The 26,685-nt window shown below is 44.6% G+C and overlaps 1 protein-coding gene across 2 annotated transcripts; it reads left to right on the top strand.

The window, feature by feature from the left end:
- The first annotated feature begins 359 nt into the window (after window positions 1–359).
- Window positions 360–26,274, top strand: LOC147352766 (phosphatidylcholine transfer protein). 2 transcript variants are annotated; one of them, XM_086355672.1, is made up of 6 exons: window positions 360–527; window positions 16,928–17,045; window positions 19,780–19,859; window positions 22,779–22,950; window positions 23,822–23,889; window positions 24,994–26,274. In XM_086355672.1, the coding sequence occupies exons 1-6, from the start codon at window positions 387–389 to the stop codon at window positions 25,054–25,056; spliced, it is 642 nt and encodes a 213-aa protein (XP_086211798.1). In that variant the 5' UTR covers window positions 360–386; the 3' UTR covers window positions 25,057–26,274. The 2 variants fall into 2 exon arrangements, with proteins under 2 accessions (XP_086211798.1, XP_086211799.1); XM_086355673.1 differs by lacking the exon at window positions 23,822–23,889.
- The last annotated feature ends 411 nt before the right edge of the window (window positions 26,275–26,685 follow it).

Below are 26,685 nucleotides of genomic sequence, written 5' to 3'. Positions count from 1 at the left end.
ACTGCTCTGAGACCTTCCCTAACCTTTTTAGAGAAAGTAAAGGAGGGACATACAAGCAATTTGGAAATTATGCAATTTGTCTGTTGAAAGCCTCCCCATTTCCTAAGCCCTCCACCTTTATGCAGATTAAGTCCGATCTTTCTCTAGTTCTATTTGCTGTGCGTTCCCGCGCAGCCCTGGGTCCGCCCAATCCTCCAGGCGGACCCCTCGAGGCCCTGCCCCTAATAGGCCCCGCCCCGAAGCTCCCGAGGCCCCGCCCCCAGCCGGGTCTCGGTCCCTCTCCAGTCCCTGCCAGTCGCTCTGGGCCACTCTCTCGTCCCGCCTCCGAACACGATCCCTGCCTGTCCCCTCTCCCTTCCGGGCCCCGGGGCCGCCGCTGCGGAAGGATGGATCCTGGGACCGGCGCCTTCTCGGAGGAGCAGTTCCGGGAGGCCTGCGCAGAGCTCCAGCGGCCCGCACTCTCCGGGGCCGCCTGGGAGCTGCTGGTGGAGACCCAGGGCATCAGCGTCTACCGGCTGCTGGACCAGGTAGCTGTCCGCCCCCAGAGGACCGCCGGGCGGCCGTCTGCGGGGGGCAGGGTGGGGGGTGCTCCCGGGGGGCGGGGGTGGGGGGACCGGACAGGGCAAGTGTTTTGTTACAAGTTGATGACAGCGTGAAAACGTGGGTCTGCGGATTCTTGCTTAGCCCCACCCACTTGCCTGCAAGGGACGTGAGCCTCTCTCCCGGGTGGGTGCCAGTGGTATCTGTGTGGCGGGGAGTATGTTCAGATTGAATCCAGGAAGATAAGCGACTGGGCTCTTCAGAGAGTGGATGTTCAGGGTGGTATGTGTGGTGTGAGGAATGTTGCTGAGAAGGGACCTACCGTCGACTCTAGTCATTTCACTAACTTGCTCCTTGGAGTGCTGCCCCATTCCTTGTAAATTGCACCGAATAACTTTAGCCTGAAGAAAAAGTCTGGGGAAAAGTTGAAGGGTAGGAGGAATGGAGTTGCGGGTGTGCGGCAGGCCTTTGGAGCCAGGTAACCGGCCAAGTGGAATGATGGCCTGTCATCGGTTGCTCTGTGTGCTAGCTGCTGCGTGGTAACTAGCTTAAAAGTCGCCTTTAGGCAAGGGAAGTGAAGTGCCTGTTTCCTGGCAGAGACCAGAGTATGAAACTGTTAGAGTAGGGAGGAACTCTGAGTCTGTGTGTCCCAGCGTCACTGGGTACAACAGGATGAGCAGGAAGCTCAGTGTAGAGCAGGCAGAATTAATTTCTGAGTGTCCTTTAAGCATTTACCTGGCTGCAAAAATGGACGTGTTTTCAGAAAAACTCCTTTGATCTTCTGGATAAAATTGTTTCATTTTCCACACCGGCCACTTCCAGGCATTTGCCAAATGTTGGCAATTCACTGCTCAGATGTATCTGATGTCTGGCCCCTTCCCCTTCCCTTTTTTCCCTGACCCCTATCACTCTGAGTGCCACCTCTTCCCTAGAATTGCAGTGATCTTCTGACTTGCTTCTTGGCCTTCCACCCTTTCCCTTCCATCCTGCACACCTGAAATCAAGCACCTGAAAGAGATTGTGATCTTATCATGCCCCTTCCAATGGCCCTGTTGATTACGTAAAAAATAAAACCTACAGTAATAGCCTACTCATTGCATGCTGTCTTATGCTCCAGGCAGGGTTAAGTGCTCTGCAGCACTGACTTAGTCCTCACATCGGTGCCAGGTTGTCAGGCACTATATAGACCATCACCTTATTACCAATTTGGAAATGGATATATGGAAAGATTAAAGATCTCAACATAAGACCAGAAACTATAAAACTCCTAGAGGAGAACATAGGCAAAACACTCTCTGACATACATCACAGCAGGATCCTCTATGACCCACCTCCCAGAATATTGGAAATAAAAGCAAAAATAAACAAATGGGACCTAATTAAACTTAAAAGCTTCTGCACATCAAAGGAAACTATTAGCAAGGTGAAAAGACAGCCTTCAGAATGGGAGAAAATAATAGCAAATGAAGCAACCGACAAACAACTAATCTCAAAAATATACAAGCAACTCCTACAGCTCAACTCCAGAAAAATAAATGACCCAATCAAAAAATGGGCCAAAGATCTAAATAGACATTTCTCCAAAGAAGACATACAGATGGCTAACAAACACTTGAAAAGATGTTCAACATCACTCTTTATCAGAGAAATGCAAATCAAAACCACTATGAGGTACCATTTCACACCAGTCAGAATGGCTGCGATCCAAAAGTCTACAAATAATAAATGCTGGAGAGGGTGTGGAGAAAAGGGAACCCTCTTACACTGTTGGTGGGAATGCAAATTAGTACAGCCACTATGGAGAACAGTGTGGAGATTCCTTAAAAAACTGGAAATAGAACTGCCTTATGATCCAGCAATCCCACTGCTGGGCATACACACTGAGGAAACCAGAAGGGAAAGAGACACGTGTACCCCAATGTTCATCGCAGCACTGTTTATAATAGCCAGGACATGGAAGCAACCTAGATGTCCATCAGCAGATGAATGGATAAGAAAGCTGTGGTACATATACACAATGGAGTATTACTCAGCCATTAAAAAGAATACATTTGAATCAGTTCTAATGAGGTGGATGAAACTGGAGACTATTATACAGAGTGAAGTAAGCCAGAAGGAAAAACATAAATACAGTATACTAACGCATGTATATGGAATTTAGAAAGATGGTAACGATAACCCTGTGTATGAGACAGCAAAAGAGACACTGATGTATAGAACAGTCTTATGGACTCTGTGGGAGAGGGTGGGAAGATTTGGGAGAATGTCATTGAAACATGTGAAATGTCATGTATGAAACGAGATGCCAGTCCAGGTTCAGTGCATGATGCTGGATGCTTGGGGCTGGTGCGCTGGGAAGGCCCAGGGGGATGGTATGGGGAGGTTGGGAGGGAGGAGGGTTCAGGATGGGGAGCATGTGATTTTTTTTTAAAAAATAAAATTAAAAAAAAAAATAAATAAATAAATAAATTGAAGGCTCAAGACTCACGCTGGGGTTGGAACTCAGTTTTCTAGCTCCAGACCTACGCTATGATACACTCCTCCACTGACTCTGAGAGGGCAAGTATGCCAGGTGGGCTGTGCTCCGGGGACTAGGCTGGTCCAGGGCCCATGGCTCCTCCACTCTGGTCCTGTCCTCCCATCAGCCCTGACCACTCCCCTCACGTCCCCTGAAGGGCTTGTGCTCTTTTGCTTTTGTGCCTTTTATCCCACAGCAGCTGCTGCCTGAGCTGAGGCAGAAAGTCTGGCTTTGTTTTGTTTCCATTGTGTACTGACATGGAGCAGGGCCCACCTCCCTCCTGGGGGGAGGATGGGTATTCAGAACTGTTCCTGAATACTCCTGTTCCTCTGAACCATGATATAAGTCGTATTTCCACCTGTTCTGGGCATGAGGGCAGTTATAGTACATTGATGTAAGCTACAAGTCTTTCCAGAGAGCTCCCGTAAGTTGGAGGCCATAGGCGTGGCCTTGAGCCCCAGCAGCTAGGCTGGGGCCACTGCCCATGGCCACCGTGATCTGCATGTGCATTCAGTGTCTAGGGACCCTGCTGTGTCAGGTGCGATTCCTTTCCTAGAGCCTTAGTTGCACATCCAGTGTTATTTGCTGCCTGACCCATTTTGCTAGAGCCTCATTTCCTTTCCAGGTTGACTCCCATCCTTTAGTTTCCTCCTGGAGGAGAATTCCATCGAATCCATCAGTTAGTAAATCTTGTCTTCTGAATGCCACTCCACGTCCAGTGAATTCGGCTTGTCCTACCCTGCCTAGACCTGCACTTATCTCCCCTAACACCCTGTGCCCTCTTCTGTCTGGTGATCCAGTGTGGTTTCATCCACCATGCATGCTGTTGATATTATGTGACTCTGTTTCCTCTTCCCCACACTTTCCTGCCTAGAGCCATTGTGCATATGGCCTTGGGTCCCCAGGTCCCTGACTGGAGGTCCAACCAAAAAATCCTGGCCCCTCTGTTAATGTTCACCTTGGTTTACATACCAGACTATTGCCCAGGTCATTCCAGGTCAGGGTTTTCATTGCAATTGTTATCATCTGGCTTTTTCAATTCTTCCGACTGGTGTACAGAGTGGACTTGTTTGGGGCCCTTTAATGTTAGGGGACTAGCAGAGGGTCTTATTGATCCACCTGACTTTTGATGGAGTTGCATTAAGAGCTTTCCTTCAGTCCCATCAATAGACACATTATTCATCTTATTTCTTAATAACCATCCACAGATTTCCACCCTGCTGGAATGAGTCCCTTGCTTCTTCCCGTCTCTTCCTATTTCTTGTTAATGTGAAACCCATGAGCAGAAGGTGAGACAGATAATCCGATAAGGCTTCTTGAAATGCTTGATTTTGTTTCAGTAAGGTTACGTTTGGTACCCATACAAAAATAACCCTTTTCATCAAAGTTCTCGCTAAATCTTTGTTGAGTAAGGGACATGTTAAATGGATGAATGTCCTGATTATGGTAAAGGCAGTCCATCATGGTTTGCATACAAATCATATTAGCTGTTTCATCAGGGGTGTACCATTTGGAATTTATGGAATAAGAAGAATCAGACAGTCCCCCTTCTCAGACTTTTCAGTGACTTTTATCCAGTTGAACCAGGCTGGCTGTTCCACAGGGAATAACCTGCTGTGAGTCTGAATCAGGGAGGTGTGATCATGATCTAAAAATGATGCTCTAACAAAGTTACCATCACATGATTTGAAAAGACTGACATAAGCATAGAGCTACTTGAAAGAGTTTGCAGTATGACAGATAAATTGTATTTTAAACTAAAAAAGATTGTGGCTTCTTTTTAGTAGACATGAAGAATTCTGAATCTTGTTCTTGACAAATGGCTACTTTTGATACTTTTCCATTTTCTCTTTTCCTGTTAAATCACAGAATTTTAGATTTAGAAAGTCTCTTTGCAACCATTCTGTCCAATTACCATCACCCTTTCTTTTTTCTTTCTTCCTGCTTTCTTTGCCTACTCTGTTTCCTTGTTCTCAACTTCTTTTTCTCTCCCAAAGTGTAGTGCTAACTTATCTTTACATGGCCCCTTAATATACAAAATGCTATTACACGTAAGTTTTCATTTATCCCTCTCAACAAATATAGAAGATAGGTAGAGACAGGTTTCTTTTCCTATTTTATGAATGGCAGTAAGACCCAGAGTGAGCCACACAAGCCCTCATCGCTAGTAATTAGACATGAACCAGTGTACTTGGATAAACTCAGTACCAAATAGCTTGCTTCAATTCAGAACTACATTCTTTTTCTCCAAGCTAAGCAAAGCTAAACCAGTCAATTCTAAAGGAAATCAGTCCTGAATATTGACTGGGGGAACTGATGCTGATGCTGAAATTCCAATACTTTGGCCACCTGATATGAAGAACTGACTCAATGGAAAAGACCCTGATGCTGGGAAAGATTGAAGGAGGGAGGAGAAAGGGACGACAGAGGATGAGATGGTTGGATGGCATCACCGACTCGATGCATGTGAGTTTGAGTAAGCTCTGGGAGCTAGTGATGGACAGGGAGGCCTGGCGTGCTGCAGTCCATGGGGTCGCAAAGACTAAACTGACCTGAAAGCCAAGCTAGGGCAACACTGCTGTGTGCTATGCTAGTCTATGTGGTGCTGTGGAAAAGAGCATGGATTTTGGAGGCAGACAGTGTTGAGTTGCAGTCTCTGCTCTGTTCCGCTGTCATTCATTTATTCAGGAGATGTTCACTGCGTGCCTCCTGTGTGGTAGTGCCCTGACAGACACTGGGCATAAGCAGGGAGCAGGCAGTTGGAGCTGCTGGTTCAGTGAATGAGCTTCTTAAACAATAAACAGTACTCACTAATGATAATAAACATAGTATATAATGAAATTGCAGCTGAAAAATGCTACAGAAACAGTAAAGTGGGATGAAGGGATACAGAGATGTTATGGCAGAGGTGGGGATATCCAGGTGTGCTTTAGATACAGGGAATCTGGAAAAACCCTCTTCCAGAAGTTAACAATTGAGTGGAGATATAAATGAAAGAAGAGATTGTGCCCTGCCAATATCAGAGGAGAAATGGACCAGAGAGTGTTCCTCAAAGCTCAAGAGCTGCCTGGGGAGCTCTCAGGACACCTCTCAGCCCTATTAGAGCCCCATCGTGAACAGAGTTGAAGTGGAGCTTGGATGGTCCTTTTGAGAAGTTCCCCTTTCATCTAGAGGCTGATTATTCTGTCCTGTCTACTTTGGTGTGTTTGAAATACTTCAAAATAAAATATGTTTTTGTTGCTTCTTTTTGTTTTTTAATGTTAAAGCTTCCCAAGAAATTTTAATGAGCATGCTGTGTTATAAACCATTGCAGTAGAGGGAACGGTGAGTGCTAAGTTCCAGAGCCAGGCTGACCTTCCCTCCTTTTCCAGGAGGGGCCAGAAGGACGCAGGACCAGGGTGAACCTGGTGTTGGAGAGTGGCCAGGAGTCAGGGCCCACTTACTACTTGGGGGATATTGACAGCTGCTATTTCATTTTAAAATCTCAGCTTCCTCATTTGCAAAACAAGTATAATTCTTGCTTTTTAGGATCATTGGCTTCTGACAAACATTGAATGAAATGATCCATGGCAGTGATTCTTGACCTTGAGCATACACTAGACTCATCTGCAAAGCCTGTTAACATTCATCTGCAAAGCCTGTTAAAATTCACAGTTAATATCCTACTCCGTTTCAGATTCAGTGGATCTGGGTGGGACTTGAGAGTTGGCTTTACATTTCCTTACTTCTCCTCCTTCTTATTTTTAACATTTTATTTTTACCAAATGCCAGGTGATACTGAAGCTCCATGGATTATACTTTGTGAACCACTGAAGTAAGGGGAGCTTCTCACGTGGTGCTCAAGTTGCACCACCCCACGTGGTGGCACCGAGACTCAGGAGAGGGAAGAGTGAAAAGGAAGACTATCTTAAGGTGAAAGTAATGTCCACTTGAAGACCAACTCTTCCTGATTTTTCAATTAGTGGCCACTTGGGAGTGGATGTGGTCCACTGAACAGCAGGGAGAAGGTTCCCTGGGAGAGAAGGGTTGTGGGTCATTTGCAAAAGCTTTCCCAGAGATCTGCAGTCAGGTCTCCCTGGAGCTTTAGGCTGGATTCTATGCCAGTAGACACTGTGACCTGCCTGTAGATGGTGTGAAACTGGCATGCAGAGCTCACATCATTGATTTAGACCAAGAAAATGTTGGTCTGGAAAGATCTGACTGAGGGCTTGACTTCTTATGATTTGAAACCAAGTGTCTGGCCCTGTGCTAAGAGGCTGCCTTTGTCCTTGCAAAGGTGTTCTCATCAGTGAGTTTGGTCAAGAGAAGACAGTACTTTCCCAGGGACTGTTCTTTCCTGTGCTGTTGCCCTACTGAACTACTGAGAGCCTGGCCTTACTGGAAAACTAGGTTCAGCCGTGCTGCATCGAGAGATAGCTTGGCCTTTTGGAAGGAAGCAGAAAGTAAACTGCCAGGGAAACAGATATGCCTCAGTGGTGAGAAGCTTCACTCTGATTTCCCAGATGGGATCATAATCCAACTTGCATCATGGACCTCTTCACTTCTGGGTGACAGGACTCTTCTCCCTTTTCCCATCCTTCTCCCATCCTTTTCCTAGGTACCAACATGACTGATGGAGCAGTTGATGCATTCAGGACACTTGTGAAGCCATATTTACGAGTGGGTAGGACCACCGTGGCTTAAAGCTGAGCAGCATGTGCAGCCTTCCTCTACTTGCTGCCACTGGTGCAGGTCAGCTCTCTCTCTCTGTCTCTCTCCTGCCCCATCGCCCCTCAGTGTAACTGGATAGATAATGTTGGAGCCTCAGCTCTCTCTCCTCACTTCTCTCAGGATGAGCTAGTGGTCTGAGGCAGCATGAAGATGCTGACTGATCGCAAGGTGCTGGTCCCAGATTTGAAGGCATGCCTTAGCAGGGAGTGGGGAGCAGGATCCCCCATGCCTGTCTGCGGGTGTAAGTCAGACTTTGTATTGCACAGCTGGTTTGGGGCTCTTTGAATACACCCTAGTAAGAAGAAACCTCCAAAATACTGTTTCATGACCCATTCAAGCAGTGTTTCAGAACTTACTGTGTGCCTGCATTTTGGTGATGCCTGACGTATTCATCAGACAGAAAGTTCATACCTTCCAGAAACTTTAAGACAATAAAACAGGCACCTTTTATGCAATGTCTACCTGAGTTCCTGACCTATATCATATGGTTTTCTCCCTGAAAAGCTTCTTTTAACATTTCTTCCAGAGCCAAGTCTGCTGCTGATGAATTCCCTGTTTTTGTTTGTCTGAAAAAGTTTTTATTTCTTATTCACTTTTGAAGGACAGTTTCACTGGATATAGAATTCTAGGTCAGTGATTTATTTTATTCAAAATATTATATATTTCACCCTACCCCCCCCCCTTTTTTTTTTGCAGAGTGGTTTCTGATGAGATATCTGCTATAATTATCATCTGTATTCCTCTATAAGTAAAGTGATCGCCCATTGCTTCCTGCCAACTTCTTTTAAGATTTTCTTTTTCTCTTTGGTTTTCTGAGTTTGAGTATGTTTTGTTTAAGATTGTTGTTGTTTATCCTGTATGGTGTGCTCAAGATCAGCAGATTTACTTTGAAGAGTGGTCTGAGCTTAAATGGTAAACCCACATGTGATTTAAAATAAAATATAACATATTTGGGGTGTATAATGCAAACATTCCTCTCTTGCATGTGGAATAGCAGTATGACTCTAGTAATCCAGAGCTTTTCTGGACTGTTCGTTTTTAGAAGTGGTGGCAGCAATGGTCTAAAGCAGGGATTGCAAATTTTTTTTTTTTCTATAAAAAGCCAAATAGAAACTACTTTAGGCTTTATAGACTAAAAGGCTGTATATTTCCTTACATAACCACTTTGAAATCTAAAAACTATTGTTAGCTGTGGACTGTGAAAAATAGACAGCATGACAGATTCAGTAACTCCTGGTCTAAAATACAGTTCTGATGCTTAATTGCTCTGAGGTTTTGGGATTTATGAACCTAGGGCCCTAGCTGAGTCTCAGCTTCCTCATCTGTAAGCTGGAGATAATTCCTTTTCTGCCAGAGTTGTGCCAGGGATCCAATGAGAGGATACATTTTGAAGCCCCTAGTAAATTAAATGGTGTTTGCTGTGAGTAGGGTGATCTCTGTTCTACTCTGCCCTTCAAGACCTGCATTACGCTTGTCCTGGTGAAACATATGACAACACTCTTTCACTCAGAACTGTCCACTAGAATGGTCAATCACACGGTCACCTTGGCCACAGCTCTGTCTACTCTGACGGCTTGTTATTTCTCTAATAATATGTTGGGAGAGTCCAGTGACGCTTGGAGGTGGGATCACAGGCTGTGAACTCTGCCGTCACATCGCTGGCTTCAGGTTCAGGTTCTTTTGCAACCAATGAGCTTCAGGTCAAGCTCATTACTTGTGTGACCTTGAGTGAGTTTCCTAATCTTCTAGTGTTAACAGCTGTATTTATTGAGGTATCATTTAAGTACCCCAAAATTTACTCATTTTAAGTGTATAGTTCACTAATTTTTAGTAAATTTATGGAGTCACACATCCTTCCCCAAGTCTAATTTTCGAATATTTGTGTCATCCCCAAAGAAACCTGTTCCCCATTTGCAGTCATCCCCTGTTCCCGTTCCCAGTCTTAGACAGCCACCAAACTACTTGGTGTCTCTGCAGATTTGCATTTTTCTGGGTAGTCTGGGGCAGGAACACTGGGTTAGGGACTGGAAGGAAAGTTTCCCATCCAGGTTTTGTCAGCAGGAGTCATCAGCTGCCTTTTGATGCGTCTCTGTCATTTTTTACATAAGGATCTAAGACTCCTTCCAGCTCTGAGAGCCTGTGCCGTCTTTACTGACATTCTTAGCTTGTCGTTTGGAGCAGTGGCTTGGAGCAAGTGTGCAGAGAGAGTAGAGCCATATTAGGAGCCGTCGTGGGGAGAAGAAGGGGACGGTGTCCTCCTCTCTCTGGCTGTCCCCAGAGCTAACTGTAGAACTCGAGCAAGTATGTCACCTCTCTGAGCTTCATGTCCTAGGGACATGACACCAGTGTCCCTGTTGATACCACAGGGCTCTGTTGAGATTACACAAGATAGTGAACCTAAAATTGGAACCTGCACTGAGTTTAGAGAAATGAATGTTCATAGTATTGAAAAAGTTAGGTCAGAGTGATTGGACAGCTTCCAGTGCAGAATGCATGGCAGCTGTAGTGACGCTGACAGATCACCAAGGCAAATCCATTCCAAGCTGAAAAGCCAAGTGTAAACCTTGCCTGACTGTTTTCTCAGGCCCAAGAATATAGTGGGCCCATGGTGGTTGTTGCTGTTTGTTTGTTTGTTTGTTTTTCCCTGTGGTACATAGTGGAAGGAGATGGAATTTCCTGTAGTAGAGTGTGTGAAGTTTCAGATTTCTATGCAAAATTAAATATGCTGCAGTTTAATGTCCATTAATTGTGTCCATTATCACTTATTTCTCTTCCTTGACTATTTGTTTCAGTAATGGTTACGTATTTTTGTACTGTTTTAATGAATTACATAGTGTACTATTTTGTACTGTTTTAATTAATTACATAGTCTTACATGCTTGGAAACGTTCAGAAGTCTGATCAGTACTGTTTCGTCAGTCTACTTTAATGTCAAATAAGAAGCAAACCTGGACTTAGAGTTGGAGGACATTGTATTAGGAAGAATACTTTGACCATAAGACCCGTGAGTTTCTCAGGAGAGAGGTAGAAAGGTCTTTATTTTTTTTTTTTAACAGAGACAGAGGAGTCAGCAAGACTGAAGCTGCATGTGGGGAAGTGAGGTGAAGGTGGTCTGCTAGAGAATAGAACAGAATATCTTACCTTTAGGCCAGTTCATTCTCAGCAGCACTGAGACTGCCTAGACTGAGGCTGGGCCAAAATTTAGAGTCTGGAGGAAGGAGATGCTTAACTAGTTTGGTTAACAACCATTTTGTGCCTATTGATCCTTGGAATTAGTAGCTTAGCATTTGTGGAACCGTCAAAGGGAATTTAGAAGTGTTGTGTTTGGCCTTGTGATAGGTAAACAAAGGGAGTGTGTGTGTGTGTAAAAGTGATTCTTTTGTAATAAGATGTTTTTTGAAACACAAAGCATGGGAGAGTTTCTTAATCTCTGTTGTTTTTCAGGATCACAGAGCTCAAATAAAATTCTCAATAAGAACCACTTGTAATAAGTAGGATTGCTTTTAGCTGCAAGTAACAGACAACTGGATTAACAAAGTCTTAAACAAGTGAAAAGGGAAAGTGAAAGTTACTCAGTCGTGTCTGACTCTTTGGACCCCCTGAACTATACAGTCCGTGGAATGCTCCAGGCCGCAATACTGGAGTGAGTAGCTGTTCCCTTCTCCAGGGGATCTTCCCAATCCAGGGATTGAACCCAGGTCTCCCGAATTGCAGGCAGATTCTTTACCAGCTGAGTCACCAGGGAAGTCCCCAAAGAGGGGTTTATATTTCTCACTTAGAGGCAACCCACTCCAGTGTTCTTGCCTGGAGAATCCCAGGGACGGGGGAGCCTGGTGGGCTGCCATCTATGGGGTCGCACAGAGTCGGACACGACTGAAGCGACTTAGCAGCAGCAGCAGTGGCAAGTAGTCCAGACGTTAGCAGTTGCTGGCGTTGAATCAATTGATCAACAATGTCAGTAAAACTCTGAATATTTTCACTGTGCTTTCTCATTTTTATTGTTTGAACTGCGGTGTTGGAGAAGACTCTTGAGAGTCCCTTGGACTGCAAGGAGATCCAACCAGTCCATTCTGGGAGATCAGCCCTGGGATTTCTTTGGAAGGAATGATGCTAAAGCTGAAACTCTAGTACTTTGGCCACCTCATGAGAAGAGTTGACTCATTGGAAAAGACTCTGATGCTGGGAGGGATTGGGGGCAGGAGGAGAAGGGGACAACAGAGGATGAGATGGCTGGATGGCATCATTGACTCGATGGACGTGAGTGTGAGTGAACTCCGGGAGTTGGTGATGGACAGGGAGGCCTGGCATGCTGTGATTTGTGGGGTTGCAAAGAGTCGGACACGACTGAGCGACCGAACTGAACTGAACTGAATCACTAAATAGCTACTTCAGCTCTAGACATCATACCCATATTCAAAAGAAGAAGGTATTGTCTTATGGCTGCCTCTACTTATAGAAGAGATTAGCTGTGCAATTTTCTTAGTAAGAAAGAGAGTATATGCTATAATGAATATCCTGTTTCTTCTGGGAATTATATTCTACACATGATATTAACTGATTATCTACCACTGAATAATTCTTTTACCACCTGTAGTGTAGGAAATTACAGTATCCTGTAATCAGTGGGTCATTAGAAAAGTATGTTGTTTTTCAGTTGTTCAGTTGTGTCCAACTCTTTGTGACCCCATGGACTGCAGCACGCCAGGCTTTCCTGTCCTTCACTGTCTTCCAAAGTTTGCTTAAACTCACGTCCATTGAGTCGAGGATGCCATCCAACCATCTCATCCTCTGTCTCCCCCTTCTCCTCCTGCCCTCAATCCTCCCAACATCAGGGTCTTAAAAAAAAGTGGATATATGTATAACTAGTTCACTTTGCTGTACAGCAGAAACTAGCCCAACAGTGTAAATCATCTATACTGCAATTAAAAGTAATGTAAAAAAGAAAAGCATGCATTGCATTTTACTTTGGATACAGAAATTGAGCCATTCTTAGAAGTGTTTTTCTGGAGGACCTTCAGGAAAAGCCAAGCACCTCTTGCATAAACTTGTTTAGAGTCATTTATTGAAATGTTAGAATTTCAAAACGTATCTGCAAAAAATTTTGCACCAGAATTATATCTTTAGTTTGAAAGAGAATTACACATCAGTACGTTGCCAAAATAAAACTAAGATTTATGCTTCCTTCTACTAAATTATTTGTACAAACAGTGGTACTCAGTCCTGGTGAGATGCTTCTTTGCTACCAGTGAGAGTATAAATAGGTAAAATTCTTTCTTAAAGATTTATAAAAAGTATAAAGAGCATTAAAATGTTAATGTCATTGACCCTAAAATTGATCTCTGAAGAAGCATTTTGCTTGCCTAATGAGAAAGTTAGAATTAGGAACCAGGTTTGTCCATTTGGAATAATTTTTCCAGCAATGTTCATAATTGTGAAAATATATGGAAACAGAAATAACTTACAGAATAATAAAATTAGCTGTGATCACTCAGTTTCAAAATGATGTCATTAAAAATAGGAATACAGTCTGTTTATACTTACTCCCATTTTATAACACATAGAAATATTTATTTACTCAAAAAATATGTGAAATATTATCAGTTGGTATTTGAGGATTATGAAGTTACATGTTTTAGTTTTCTTTATTATTTTTGGCATCTTCTAATTTTTCTCAATGAATATGACTTACTTTTATAATTATGAACATTTCATTTTTAAGAGACATAATGAAAATGTGAGTTTGTTTCTTTTGAAACGAACACCTTCTTTTGAAAGAAATAAGGGGTAAAAAATTGCTTTGACCCGGAATTTGAGTGGGGCTACTCGGTGCTTGAAAAGAACATTTTATTGATGGATTAGCAAAGGTGTCACCAAGCACTTTGCTTCTCTGGTGTTCCGGCATTTCTCAGTCCTGCCGTGAAGGGACTGTTTAAAGGAAGTCGTCATAGTAGTTCCTTCTTGGGTATTCACGTAAGTCGCATCACTCTCTTTTTCTCTTTTAGAGGGCTTTCTGTTTTCTGTGGTATTACTGGAGTGAAGTCACTAAGAGCAGAAACTACATTCAAAAGGGAAGGGGACTAATTCCAGGAAACATTTTGTCTTCATGCGTCCAGATAACCAAAGCTAACTCATGGAAGCTGAGAAGATCTTTTTTTCTATACATAATTATCCCTTTTGCTCACTGTATAGAAAATCAGTTCAGTTCAGTCACTCAGTCACGTATGACTCTTTGAGACCCCATGGACTGCAGCATGCCAGGCCTCCCTGTACATCACCAGCCCTGGAGTTTGCTCAAACTCATGTCCATCAAGTCAACGATGCCAGCCAACCATCTCATCCTCCATCGTCCCGTTCTTCTGCCTTCAGTCTTTCCCAGCATCAGGAGTTTCCCAGCATCTAAGGAGTCAGTTGTTTGCCTCAGGTGGCCAAAGTGTTGGAGCTTCAGCATCAGTCCTTCCAATGAACATTCAGGACTGATTTCCTTGAGGATTAGCTGGTTTGATCTCCTTGCAGTCCAAGGGACTCGCAAGAGCCTTCTCCAACACCACAGTTCAAAAGCATCAATTTTTCGGCACTCAGCCTTCTTTATGGTCCAACTCTTACATCCATACATGACCATTGGAAAAACCATAGCATTGGCCAGACAGATTTTTGTCAACAAAGTAATGCCTCTGTTTTTTAATATGCTATCTAGGTTTGTTATAGCTTTTCTTCCAAGGAGCAAGTGTCTTTTAATTGCATGGCTGCAGTCACTATCTACAGTGATTTTGGAGCCCAGGAAAAGAAAGTCTGTCACTGTTTCCATTATTTCCCCTCTATTTGCCATGAAGTGATGGGACCAGATGCCATGATCTTAGGTTTTTGAATGTTGAGTTTTAAACTAGCTTTTTCACACTCCTCTTTCACTTTCATCAAGAGGCTGTTCAGTTCCTCTTTGCTTTCTGCCATAAGGGTGATGTCATCTGCATATCTGAGGTTATTGATATTTCTCTATATAAAGAAAATGTGAAAGTGAAAGTCACTCAGTTGTGTCCGACTCTGCGACCCTCTGGACTATACAGTCCATGGAATTCTCCAGGTCAGAATAGTGGACTGGGTAGCCTTTCCCTTCTCCAGGGGATCCTCTGCATTGTGGGCAGATTCTTTACCAGCTGAGCCACAAGAGAAGCCCATATCAAGAAAATGGGGACCCAATATTATTAGTATTGGACCCAATGTTAGTCTTAGACCCAAGATTAATAGTATAGAAAATGGGGACCCAATATTCCTGCACAGAAGCGCATTGTCTCTCTGCCTGTCGGTGCTGATTTAAGTGTGTGTGGGCGTAGATGTGTGTTGTGTATAAACCCTCACTATCTTCCTATGTGCGAGTTTGAGGGGAGAGGGCCCTTCCTGTGGGGCATCCATGGCACAGCACATAGTGGGTAAGGCATACCAGTTTGTCATTGGCTGGTTGGAAACCCTTGGTATAGAGCCGCATACTTTTACAGCTGAAACCTTATGAATTAAGTTTTGATTTTACCTTCCGTTACCTGCCAGGTACTTTGATGTACATCTGAGATTCCCAGACTGGGGTGTACTTATCCCACCTGAGTCAGGAGACCCTTGAAACCTTGGGATTTTTAGAAAGACTCTCCATGTTTACACCTTGAATTCACATGATTCTCTGGAACAGTGTTTAAAAAGACAAGTTCACTCATGTTTGGTTAGTCAAAGGATTGCTTTCACACCTGAAAGTACAAGTATGTCTAAAAGTTTCATTTTTGTTTGTTTGCCTTTGCACTGAAATTAATCTGAGCCATTGATTTTATCTTAATAATAGATCCTTTGACAAGGTGGGAGCCAGGAATTGTGAGCTGCCACTGTACGGAGTGAAATGTATAATGTCACCAACTCTAGCCCAGAGCCCTTGCAGAGGAGCTTAACATGAAGAGAAGAGAATCTCTTGTAATTAAGAATATAGAAATGACCTTTTTCTGAATAAAAGGGACTAGTATGATTTAAAGCTAATGTTTCTTTCCCCATTCATTTCTTTTATACATAAATCATTTACAGGAAAAAAAAGCGATTAGTGAAAAATTGTGTCTTGGAATTGGTAAAACAATGTGTTGGGTTTCATTATGCCCGTGGTTATTTAAAATAATAGGCTGAATCCTGGGTGCTAGCTGCCTATATGATACACCCATGTGGGTATTTATAAGCATCTCCAACTCCACTTGCCCAAGGTAGAGCTCTTGGTTACCCCACAGCCCACAAAGAACCTCCTCTCCCATCTACCTGGTTGCTCAAGAAAGACCCCAAGAATTATCCTCAATTCTTTGCTCTCTCTGTCCCCACAGCCCATCTGTCGGCAGTTCCTACTGATATTACTTCCAAAATGTGTCACTAAATCTCTGGCCTCTCTGCATCACTGTTGTTGCCTCCCTGTCCACTCGCCGTTATTCCTTTTCTGGACTGCTGCCCTGGTCTTCTGACTTGTCTCCGTGCTCCCTCATGATCTATTTTCTACCAAGCAGCATGAATCATCTTTTAAAGGTTGCCCACCCCCATTTAAAGTCATTTCCCTGTTTGAAGTCGTGAGTTGGTCTTCCACAGTAGTTAAACTAAAATCTTGGCCCCTTTACTCTGAGTCTCAAAGCCCTTTGGACCCAGGGCTGCTACCTCTCTGGCCTCAGCTGCTACAGCTCTCCCTCATCACAGTGCTCTGGAACCCCTGGCTTTCTGTTCCCTGAGTAAGCCAGCCTGTCAACCTAAGGGCCCTCTCCCAAGCCAGGAATGGGATTTCCTCATCTTCCCATGCTGAACTCCTTCTAGCATTTAGAACAGACACTTTGGATAAATTCCTCATGGAGATATTTCCTGAACACCTGGTAAGATAGGAGGTACCGCTAGCTCTGCTCCCCCTGCAGCTCAGGCACCATTTGCCACATAACCCTCTTTTAATTGCCAGGGTAACATATAGCTGTCACCAGCGCCAATGCCTAAGGCTGGATATATAGGACCGATGGGGACAGGCTTCCGTCTGCTTTTTCACCATTGTGTCACCAGGACCAAGGGAAAGTGCTCAATAATGGTGTTACAGGAACAGGTGCTTTTCGGATGCTGTATGGTCTTAACATGGCAATCAACAGGTTGTTTCTGCCTGTTCTGTTTTTGTAGCAGACTGGATTGTACGCGTATAAGGTCTTTGGTGTTCTGGAGGACTGCTTACCAGATCTGCTTGCAGACGTCTATATGGATTTAGCCTATAGGAAACAGTGGGACCAATATGTTAAAGGTGAGTGACACTCTAATTTGAAAACCAATTAGAAAGTAGAATCCCGTGTTATTTATTCTAGCCATTAGTAAGCAAAAGGTATAACTTTACTATATTTTTCATTTTAAATTTTAGCAAACTCATGTTAAAGTGCTAAGTTAAATATGACTTTGCTGTTCTCAGGGTTTGTTCCTTGCATACTATTAAAGTCACTCTCCAGTTCTCTCTGAGGGCTGTTTTGTTCTTATTTTAAGTTTTGTTGTCATCCCATAAACCTAGGTGATCGTGGAAGGCTTCTTGGAAAAGGTGGTACTGAAGCTTTGTTTTAGAGGTTGAATCAATGTTTTATAAGCAAAAAGATTTTATATATATATGTATATACATGTGAGGAGGTGAGGGGCTGAGTGGTTTAAGGACATTCAAGGCTGAGGGGACGGCATGAGTAAAGTAGAGAAGGCATGAAACAACATAAAATGTTAGAGAACTGTGAGCACTTGGGTGCTGTTGAGTAGTTGGGGAGCAGAATCTGGAACTAGGCTGGAAGGCGGGCCCAGAGCCCCAAGGACCTAAGCTGGCCACCAGGCTAGGGTTCGATTTTTCCCTGGAAGTAATGGAGAGTTATGAGCAGCGATAGATAGAGGATCTTCCTGCCACTTATAGCGGGGAGTAGTTTCTGCCATCCCAGTCAGTCACAGTGAAATAAATACAGCTAGCCTGGGGGGCCAGAGACCTTGACAGAGCCTTGCTGTGGGCAGGAATCTTGGTTGCAAGAAACAAAAGGTAACAAATGCCAGTGTGAGAAAAGGAAAAAGCTTTTTTTGCTTTGGTTTATGACATTGGAAACAGATGTGTGTCTTGTTCCAGGTCAGCTGCATTCACTACTTCATTTCTCCAGCTTTACTCTGTTTCCTTCTGTGTGGACCACATTATAGGGCAGATTCTTGTGTCATGACAAAGATGCCACCAGAAGAGGCAGGCTTACATTCTAACAAAGTTCATCACCCCAGAGGAATAGGAATTTTCCCACTCATTGCATTCAGAGTCACAGGACAGGCTCTAATTGCCTCAGCATGGATCATGCGCTTATGTACTGGGGACATTTATCATGATTTTGGGTCGCTTAGTGTTATCAAATAGGCTTCCTATGTAGGGGGAATTGTGATGCCCACCTATTCAAGGGTGAAGGCAGGTGTTCCCTGTCCATTTCCCTGGCAGCCATGGCTCAGTCATGTACTGTGGACATTGGCAGTTTCTGATGTGTGATACTTGGCATCAGATGTCCCCACTGTGGAATAAAGTCCAGAGGCAGCAGTAGTTTGACTTCTCTGGAGTAATCCTGAGGTTCTTCACCTAACTCTAGTCCTAGATCTTCTGTAAGTTACCCAACAGCCTTTATGAAAGCACTTTTGGCCTAAACTTACAGGAGTGGCCAAGTCTCGTCCACATACGCCTTCCCTAAACTATCACCATGGCCATGTCTGGCTCAATTTCCCAGCCCTGTAATTATCACTGAGTCACTTCTGCTTAAACTACATAGTGAAGAAGAGAAAGGTGATGCTCTGAAGGAGAATGAGATGCTGGTACAAGAAGAGGGGAGTCAAAGCCAAGCAGGCAAATCAACAGATATCCACTCATTCCCTTCCTTTCAAGGGCATCTGCAGCCTCTTGGACCAATGGACTGGCAAGCTCTTTACCCATGGTCTGCTTCTAATAGATTTTGCTATTTCAAAAGCTAAATTAATTGACACATTGCCAAAGTCAGTATCTCCTAAAGGTACTCTTTTGGTTCCTCCAGTGGACTTGGCTTGGCTTCTTCTCTAAATGGTTAATTAGAAGCTTCCCACACAGTTTAGGGGCAGAGTCTGTACACTTCATAGCATTCTTTTACTATCTCCCTCCAATTGCTGATGCTATTTGCATGCAATAGCATGGTGGATTGGTCCCTGTAACTGTGACAGAAAGCAGCATGGGAGATAGGCAAGAAACTTAGAGTTAGCACAGTTAGGCCACTTCCTAGCTTTTTAGGAAGGACACGGAACTCTCTGGAACCTTCATTTCTCAACTGAACACACCAGACTGGGTGGCTTAGTCCCAGGACACATGTACTGAGTCAAGAAGTCCAAAAAGGGGAGTAAGGGCACAACAGTGTAACTGTTGGTAATCTAGCGACATCTAGTGGTTCAGTTCAGTTCAGTTGCTCAGCGTGTCCCACTCTGTGACCCCATGGACTGCAGCACACCAGGCCTCCCTGTCCATCACCAACTCCCGGAGTTTACTCAAACCCGTGTCCATCACGTCGGTGATGCCATGCAACCATCTCATCCTCTGTCGTCCCCTTCTCCTCTTGCCCTCAATCTTTCCCAGCAGGGTCTTTTCAAATCAGTCAGTTTTTCGCATCTGGTGGCCAAAGTATTAGAGTTTCAGCTTCAGCATCTAGTGGTTACCCTGATTTTTAAACCTTAAATTTTAATTCCTAATTTGGTTTCACTGAATTTTGAGACTGTTTATGCTATATGATGAACAACTTTTGTTGGGTTCTTTTATTTTTATGGCATTTTTATATCTATTAGACTCTGCCTCTTGGCAACACGCTTTCAGTGGTAATGAATCTATCAGACTTTTTCCAGAATTCTGTGCCTTGTGAGTTAGTGTTTTATCATCCCTAAAGGGTTGGCAGCATATCAAAGCTTTTTCTTAATTGAAACCAAAGAGACTTCCAGATTCAGTAACTTCTTTGTTTTGTTTCTTTTCTTAGAACTCTATGAAAAAGAATGCAGTGGAGAAACAGTGGTCTACTGGCAAGTGAAGTACCCTTTTCCCATGTCTAACAGAGATGTATCCTTTCCAGAGGTGCACTGGGACTCAGCTTTCTAAAGTGCTTCTCGCCCTGTGACCGTCACCCAATGGTGGCGTGTCCAGCAGATGTGGACGGCGTTCTCTTTGAGTCTTACAGAAGCATCTGCTAAAGCTCTCCCTTCTTGTGTGGCTTTCAGAGATCTCAGAGTGTGACTTCCGGGCCTGATGACATGGAGCATCTTTAACTGGGGTCACAGGAGGGTGGCTTATACTTTTTTGAACCTTTTCTGGGAAGCCCTTGTGCCACAGAATTGGGCATCTGAGAACAACTTTTCACAAAGAGTATTCAGTACATTCCCTCAGTCTATAGAGGAGAAAGCCAGGACCCAGAGAAGTCAGGCAACAGAGGCTGACTTACGTAGCAGCCGACTGAAGGCTGAACTCAGGCACCACATTTCCAGCTCTCTCCACCTCCCCTCCTTCCCAATTATTGGCTCTGGACGCTGTGTGTTATGTTTTGCCCCTTCAGTCTCCTCGATTATGATATGAAGCAGTTGAATAGATGTGGGGAGTTTTAGCTGATACTCCAGGGTTCTGTGAAGCCCCCTTAGGGCTAGGCTAGGAGGGTTTGATGAACATTTGCTGGGTAGACAGATTGGGTGGAATAGGGGTGGGGGTAGGTGTGATTTTGACCTCACTCTTTTCTTCAATCATAGCAGCTGATTGTCTTACACACTAAATTTCTGTAAAGGATCCTTTAAATAAAGGATCTTGGAGATTAAAAAAAAAAAAAAAATGGTTGGAAACCACTGAACTGGATGACTGCCGGAATCTTTTCCAGCTGTAACATTCTGTAAGCCTGTATACTCCTGAATAATTGTGCTCTGGAAAGAGAGGGGGCGTGGGAATGTGTGTGGGTATTGTTCCTGTGTGATTGCTGTACCCTGGCTCGGTCACATCACAGACTCCGTAAGGGGTTATTTCTTGGCTAGGTAGTTTGCATACAGGTGGTATGTATTTCAGCCAATTGTGGTTACTTAATCTCTGAGATTTTATGTGGTTTTCTCTCATCCTGCCAAAACTGTGCAGGCTAGGAGCCAACGTCCCCCTCAGACAGGGAAGAGAACAGGCAGAGGGACATTCAGAACTCTGCTCAGCTTCTCGCCAGGGTCTCACCGTTACGGGCAGCAGACACAGGCATGGACCCAGGTCCAGCTGTGTCCAGAGACAGTGATCTAGACCAGAGCAAACCCACCCCTCTGACCTCACAGGACCCTGCTGGGGGCTGTTCTAGGGAGCAGATGCTTGGGGCTCCTTGCAGTTCTGTTGCGTTGTCTTTCCAATGCCACACAAGCCCATGAGTATCTCAGTCTTTGTATCTACAGGGCTGTTCAGGTTTTGAGAACAGAGAACAGTGTAGAAGAAAAGAACATTAGTTTTGGAGGGAAGGCTCCCAGGGTGAGTGTGTGCTCACTCCTGGTTTGCTGTGTGACCTTGGAAAAGGCCCTTCATTTCCCTGGGCTTCAGTGAACGGGTGGTTCTCCAGTCATAGCCTGGGTGCCACACTGGACCTGCCAACTGCTGTAAGAACCCTGTGAAATTTCAGTTAATATATCAAGTTGTTTCTGCAGTGAGTGTCAGGGGATATCTGTCACGTGAAGTGAGCGAGTTGTAGGACAGTATTTGCTGAGGGAAAAATAGAATGCTTGGGAGAGAGGGAACGCAGAGCTAAGGCAACATCATCCCTTCCTGAAAACACGTAAGCACTTTACTTGCTAGGGAATAGCGTGTGGGGGCGACAGATGTCCCGCAGCATGCCTGAGGAGGGCCAGACCACTGTGGCTGCCGCAGAGACTCTGAGCAGCCTTCCGCCGTGGCCGTGGCTGCTGCAGTAAGTGAAGCTGTATTATACTTTTACTGATTTTTCGGATTATTTTTAAGCTTTAATTCCTTCTACTATGAAGCCTACATTTCCACCATTGGAAAGTCCGATGAAAGTATGAAAGAGCTGAGCCCTCTGCAGCTATGAAAATTTCACCAGGTTTTGAAGCCTCATCTGGGTTCAAATACAGACTCTGTCACATCAGCTGGGCAGTGGGATCTTCTGCAACTTTCTTTACTGCTCTGAGTCTCAATTTCATCATTTATAAGATGGGAATATTTATATTGAATTCACAGTGATGTTCTCAGTTTCAAAGCTGATGCTAAACATAAAGTCCATGATATATGTACGTGATAAGGGCTCAGTAAGTGGTGACTCCGGTTGTTTCTTAAAATTGAATTACCTTCCCTCTAATAGTGCCATAGACATAGTGGCTGGTCTGGGAGTGTTTATTGAGATGAAATGGCTTTGTGATGCTTGGTGAACCAGACCCAGTGAGGCCATCTGCCTACTCATTATTTGGTTATTCATGCGTCTTCCTATGATTGCCAGGTGTAAGCACCCTTGGCTGACCGTCCTCTGTGCCCAGAGGTCAATGATTTGGGGGAGGACAGAGAGCAATGACCCCATTGTCTAGTAAGTGAGATTCTGCTTCAGTCTCTCTCCCATGCTCCCACCAAGCTTATCTGCAGGGCAGTGTTACCCTTTTTTCCTGTAGAGGGAAACCAATAGCAGAAAAGTTGAGTAGCACACCCAGGATGACACAGCTGATAAGTGACCAGTCGTCTGAGATCTCATTGCCTTCTTGGAGAAAGGAGGAGTGGGTTCCCCAGATAATTAAAGTGGCAGGGAACCAATCTCCAGTGGGTAATGCATCCTCTCAAATGACAACACCAGGTGGGAGGAGCCAGACCGTTGTAAGTGGGTAGGCAGACAGGGCAGGACCTGAGCTAACAGAGCAAGGAAGCAGTCACCGAGTGGAGGAGTGGAATCATGTGCCTTTGTTTCTATCGTGGGCTTCCCTTCCACTTAGCTGAGATGTAGGCCTTGCTGTTGAGCCTTGACTTGCGGTGTAGTATGTTTATGTGCGGCAGCGGCAAGAGCTGGACTTTGAAGGGCAGAAGGTCCACGTGATCCTGGCCCAGAGCACCTCTGAGCCGCAGTTTCCAGAGAAGTCGGGTGTGATCCGGGTGAAGCACTACAAGCAGAGGCTAGCGATCCAGAGCGATGGCAAGAAGGGGAGCAAAGGTAAAAAGGGGGCACGGGTTGGGGTGCCTGCCAGGGCCCGCCGTGTGAAGACTGCACTGACTGCAGGCACGGAAAATGCAGGATGCTTATTCCCTGAGGTCAGAGACTGGCCACGGGTCAAAAGAAACAAGAGCGAATCAGTTCACCCCCAGAAGCTTGGGTAGACTAGCATGTGGATCAGTTCATTCTTTACTGACTCTTGCATGGTCTAGATGAAATTAGGACACCCAAGGGAATCAGAAAGTTCAAAACTCACTTCGGGAAGGTCCTGTACATGCACAAGCTGGACAGGGGTGGGCAGGAGGGCTGGTGGGACCACCTCTGCAAGGCAGCTCCTCCTCAGCAAAAACCCAGGGACTCAGAACCTGTCTGCCTTGAGTTCCAGCCTCAGAAGAGACAGTGGGTGCAGGAGTTCCATGCAGCCACCTGCTGACCTGGAGTGGGTGTGGACTGGAGGCTGAGGCAAAATCTAAATTTAGTTGTGATGTGTGTTAAGATGTACCACTTTGGGCATGTCATCCTACTCTTCTGAATCTTCACTTCATCATTTATAAATGGGGGTTTAATCTTAGCAACTTCTTAGGATTAATATAATTAATGAGAGCCATAATTAAATGAGAAACTGTGTCTAAGTGTATCACTTGCCAGGTGATTAATAAATAGCCACAGAAGGTGCCTTGGCTGTTTTCCACAATGTTTCTATGTAAGTCTCCTGCAAGGCAAGGCAGAGGGGACAGTCTCCTGGAGGCCTGTATAACCTGCATCCTTACTTTCTGGGATGGATATGAAAGTGGAAGGTTTGCAAGGTTTGTATGTATCTTCCTAACAGGTTCCCTCCTGAATTGTTCTCTCTCTCTCTCTCTCTCTCTAGTTTTCATGTATTACTTCGATAATCCAGGTGGCCAGATTCCGTCCTGGGTCATTAACTGGGCTGCTAAGGTGAGACCTCAGGAAGCACGATGGGTGGTGTGTTTGACAGCTGTTTACTTAGCCTGTGGGGCTGTCAGCTTGAAGAGATGTGCTATCTCAGGCCTCATGATGCTCTTTTATGAAACTGCTTGGTTGATGGACTATGTTAGGTCTGTGGTGGCCAATACCCAGGATAGAGGCTGGGACAAAAGACAAACTTTAGAAGGAATGCCAGCCCCACCTGCTTTGCACCAAGACCCCTCCAGGATCACTTTCCGGAACCTCCCAAACAGTAGCCTGTTCCTTGTAGGAACAAGGGTGCCGGGGACCCTGTATCTGCTCATGGAGGAGTTAGTCTGACCTAGCTCGGGAGACAACCAACCATATTCAAGCCTGGAGAAGTCTCCAGGTTCTTTGTGGTTATTTTGCTTTTCTGTAAGGAGAGGGAACCCCAGTGCTACCCAGGTCATTCGAGACTGCCTAGAACCTAGAATCATACTGACCATTCAGCCTGCTTTGTAAGGTCCTACTTACTGGCGAGAGGGCTCACCAGTTCCCTGGGAGAGTGAAAAGGCTTTGAATCAAACACAAGATGGTTTGAATCTTGGCCCTGCTTCTGACTGTGTGATCTAGGGAAACCATCAATTTCTTCACCCTTAAAAATGGAGACAGATACCCCACCCTGTAGAGAAGGAGTAAATAGAACAATGTGTGGGGAGTTTCTTAAACAGTGAACAACACTTTAACTAAAGGATGACATACCCACTCTTGCCCCCCAATCCTTACCATTGTCTAATTTTATAAAGCAAGTCTGCTCTTATTTCTTTCCCCTGCCATGCCACTTCCTGTTTTATCTTTCCTTTCAAAAAAATGATTTCTCATAAATATCTTAGCTGTTTATTAGCAAAAGCCAAAATATGTAACAAGGTCTTACAACAGTGGCCCCCGCCTACCCCGTGTCCTGCGTCTTCCCTTCTGTCGTCATCTGTGGCAACATTCTGTGGAAATCTGCTCAGGGTCCCTGTCGTCATATCTATATTCCCAAAGCCATCTTCTTTCACCTTAGCCACATCCTCAAGAATCAGGAGTCATCGCTGTGAGGATATAGAAATGACAGTCTCCTTTCCTTTGCAGAATGGAGTTCCTAACTTCTTGAAAGACATGGTGAAAGCCTGTCAGAACTACAAGAAAACCTAGGGGAGGAAGCTGGGAGCTTTGTGTCCGTGGGATGCTGTTCCTGGAAGTGCGACGGCCCCCCCCGATGCTCAGCCTGCCTTTCCCTTTTCTGTGCTCAGAGGCCTGCACACTCTCTAGCACTTTGTCCCCGAGCGTGTTTGCCTGACATCTGCTCCCTTTCCCAGTCTCCCCACCCCGGGACCCACTGCCTTCCTCCACTCTGGAATGTGGGTCAGATTACAGAAACCTTTGTTTCTTTAAACAAAGAAACCTTTGTTTAAACCTTTGTTCTTAAAAAGTGGAATCCTCAGTAGGGAACGCAGTCCTTCCATTGTGCCATTCTAGGGGAAGGCTGGGTGGAGGGCTGACAACCCTGCCTAAGAGGGACTGATCCCAGTCAGCTGGCTCCTTCCCACGTGTGAGTTGTTGCAACCTGCGAGGGTGATTTCCTGCTGAAGTTGCGTTGCCTACAGAGCTGACTGTCATCGCTCCAAGACTGGAGGACTCATGTCCATTTGCCTTATGCTTTGCTGACTTGGATTGCCTAATTTGAGATAATCGTCCACTAAGTCCCTGCCCATTCCTAGTTGGGGAGGATCATAGGCTGTTTTGATTTCAAACTATTTTGAAAAACATTGCAGGCCTAACTGCGTAGTATGATAACAATTTTTTTCTCATTATCCCTGTTCGGCTTTTTCTTTTTCCCATATGCCCCTGGGGAAGGCTGTCCATACCTCACTAGCTCTGCATTTTACTGGACACTGAGGCATCAAGGCAACTGTAGCAGTTAACAGAAAGCTGCTTTGCACATAATTGAGCTAAAATGTCTTTATATGGAATAAATGAATTTCCATTCTGAAATGTTTGGAGACATTGAAAGGATAAGAGTTCACAGCCAGGGAAAATTTATTAGTGGTGTGGTTGACTCTACACCTTTTTCTCAGGAATTCTATCTAAGTTACCTGCCTCTCCCACCAACCAGAAGACTTCCCTTTTCCTACTTTTTTCTTGGATTTTGGAAGGAAAGTTATTCTGTGGACAAAGGCACAGCCTTATAATCTCAGGGAAACATTTTAATCACTTCTGTATGATGGTAATAAAACTTAATTACAGGGTATAAAAATTCAGGATGTAAAGCTGGATGTGGGAGATTTATTAAAATGGGATACCTCAGACTGTGTCTTTTCTGTCTGGGAAGGGAAGTGCATTGAATACAAAATAAATACAGAATGACTTATACTTGTCTTGTCTGCAGTCTCCTCTCTGTCTTGTTCCCTGCGAATGAGACTGTTAGGTCTCTCTGGTTTGCAAGTGAAATCCGACCTAACTCATAGCCCTGAACATAGAAAGGAATTTTAGGCCCACTTATATGCAAGGCCAGGTATAGCATGGTCTCAGGTAGGGGTTGATACAGGTGCTCAAACCGACGTTGGGAATCAACCCTGTCCTTCTTTAAGGTTTCTTTAATATTGGGCCGTGTTTGGTGGCAGGATCGCTGCTAACAGAAAATGAAACACCTGCGTCTTCCTGAGTTCACACCGAGTCAATAAAAGACAGCATTTCTTTCCAGTTGACTGTGAAGCATCCCATGATTCACTTTAAACCATGTGTCAACTCCTGCCCTGGACACCGGTCATAGGGGTAGAGTTA

Source organism: Bos grunniens, chromosome 19 (assembly GCF_055505025.1).
Source record: "Bos grunniens cultivar Pamir isolate PY7600 chromosome 19, Bosgru_T2T1.0, whole genome shotgun sequence".
In the NCBI taxonomy this organism is placed as follows: domain Eukaryota; kingdom Metazoa; phylum Chordata; class Mammalia; order Artiodactyla; family Bovidae; genus Bos; species Bos grunniens.
Note: the sequence above shows the minus strand (reverse complement) of the source record. Positions and strands in the feature narration are given on the sequence as shown.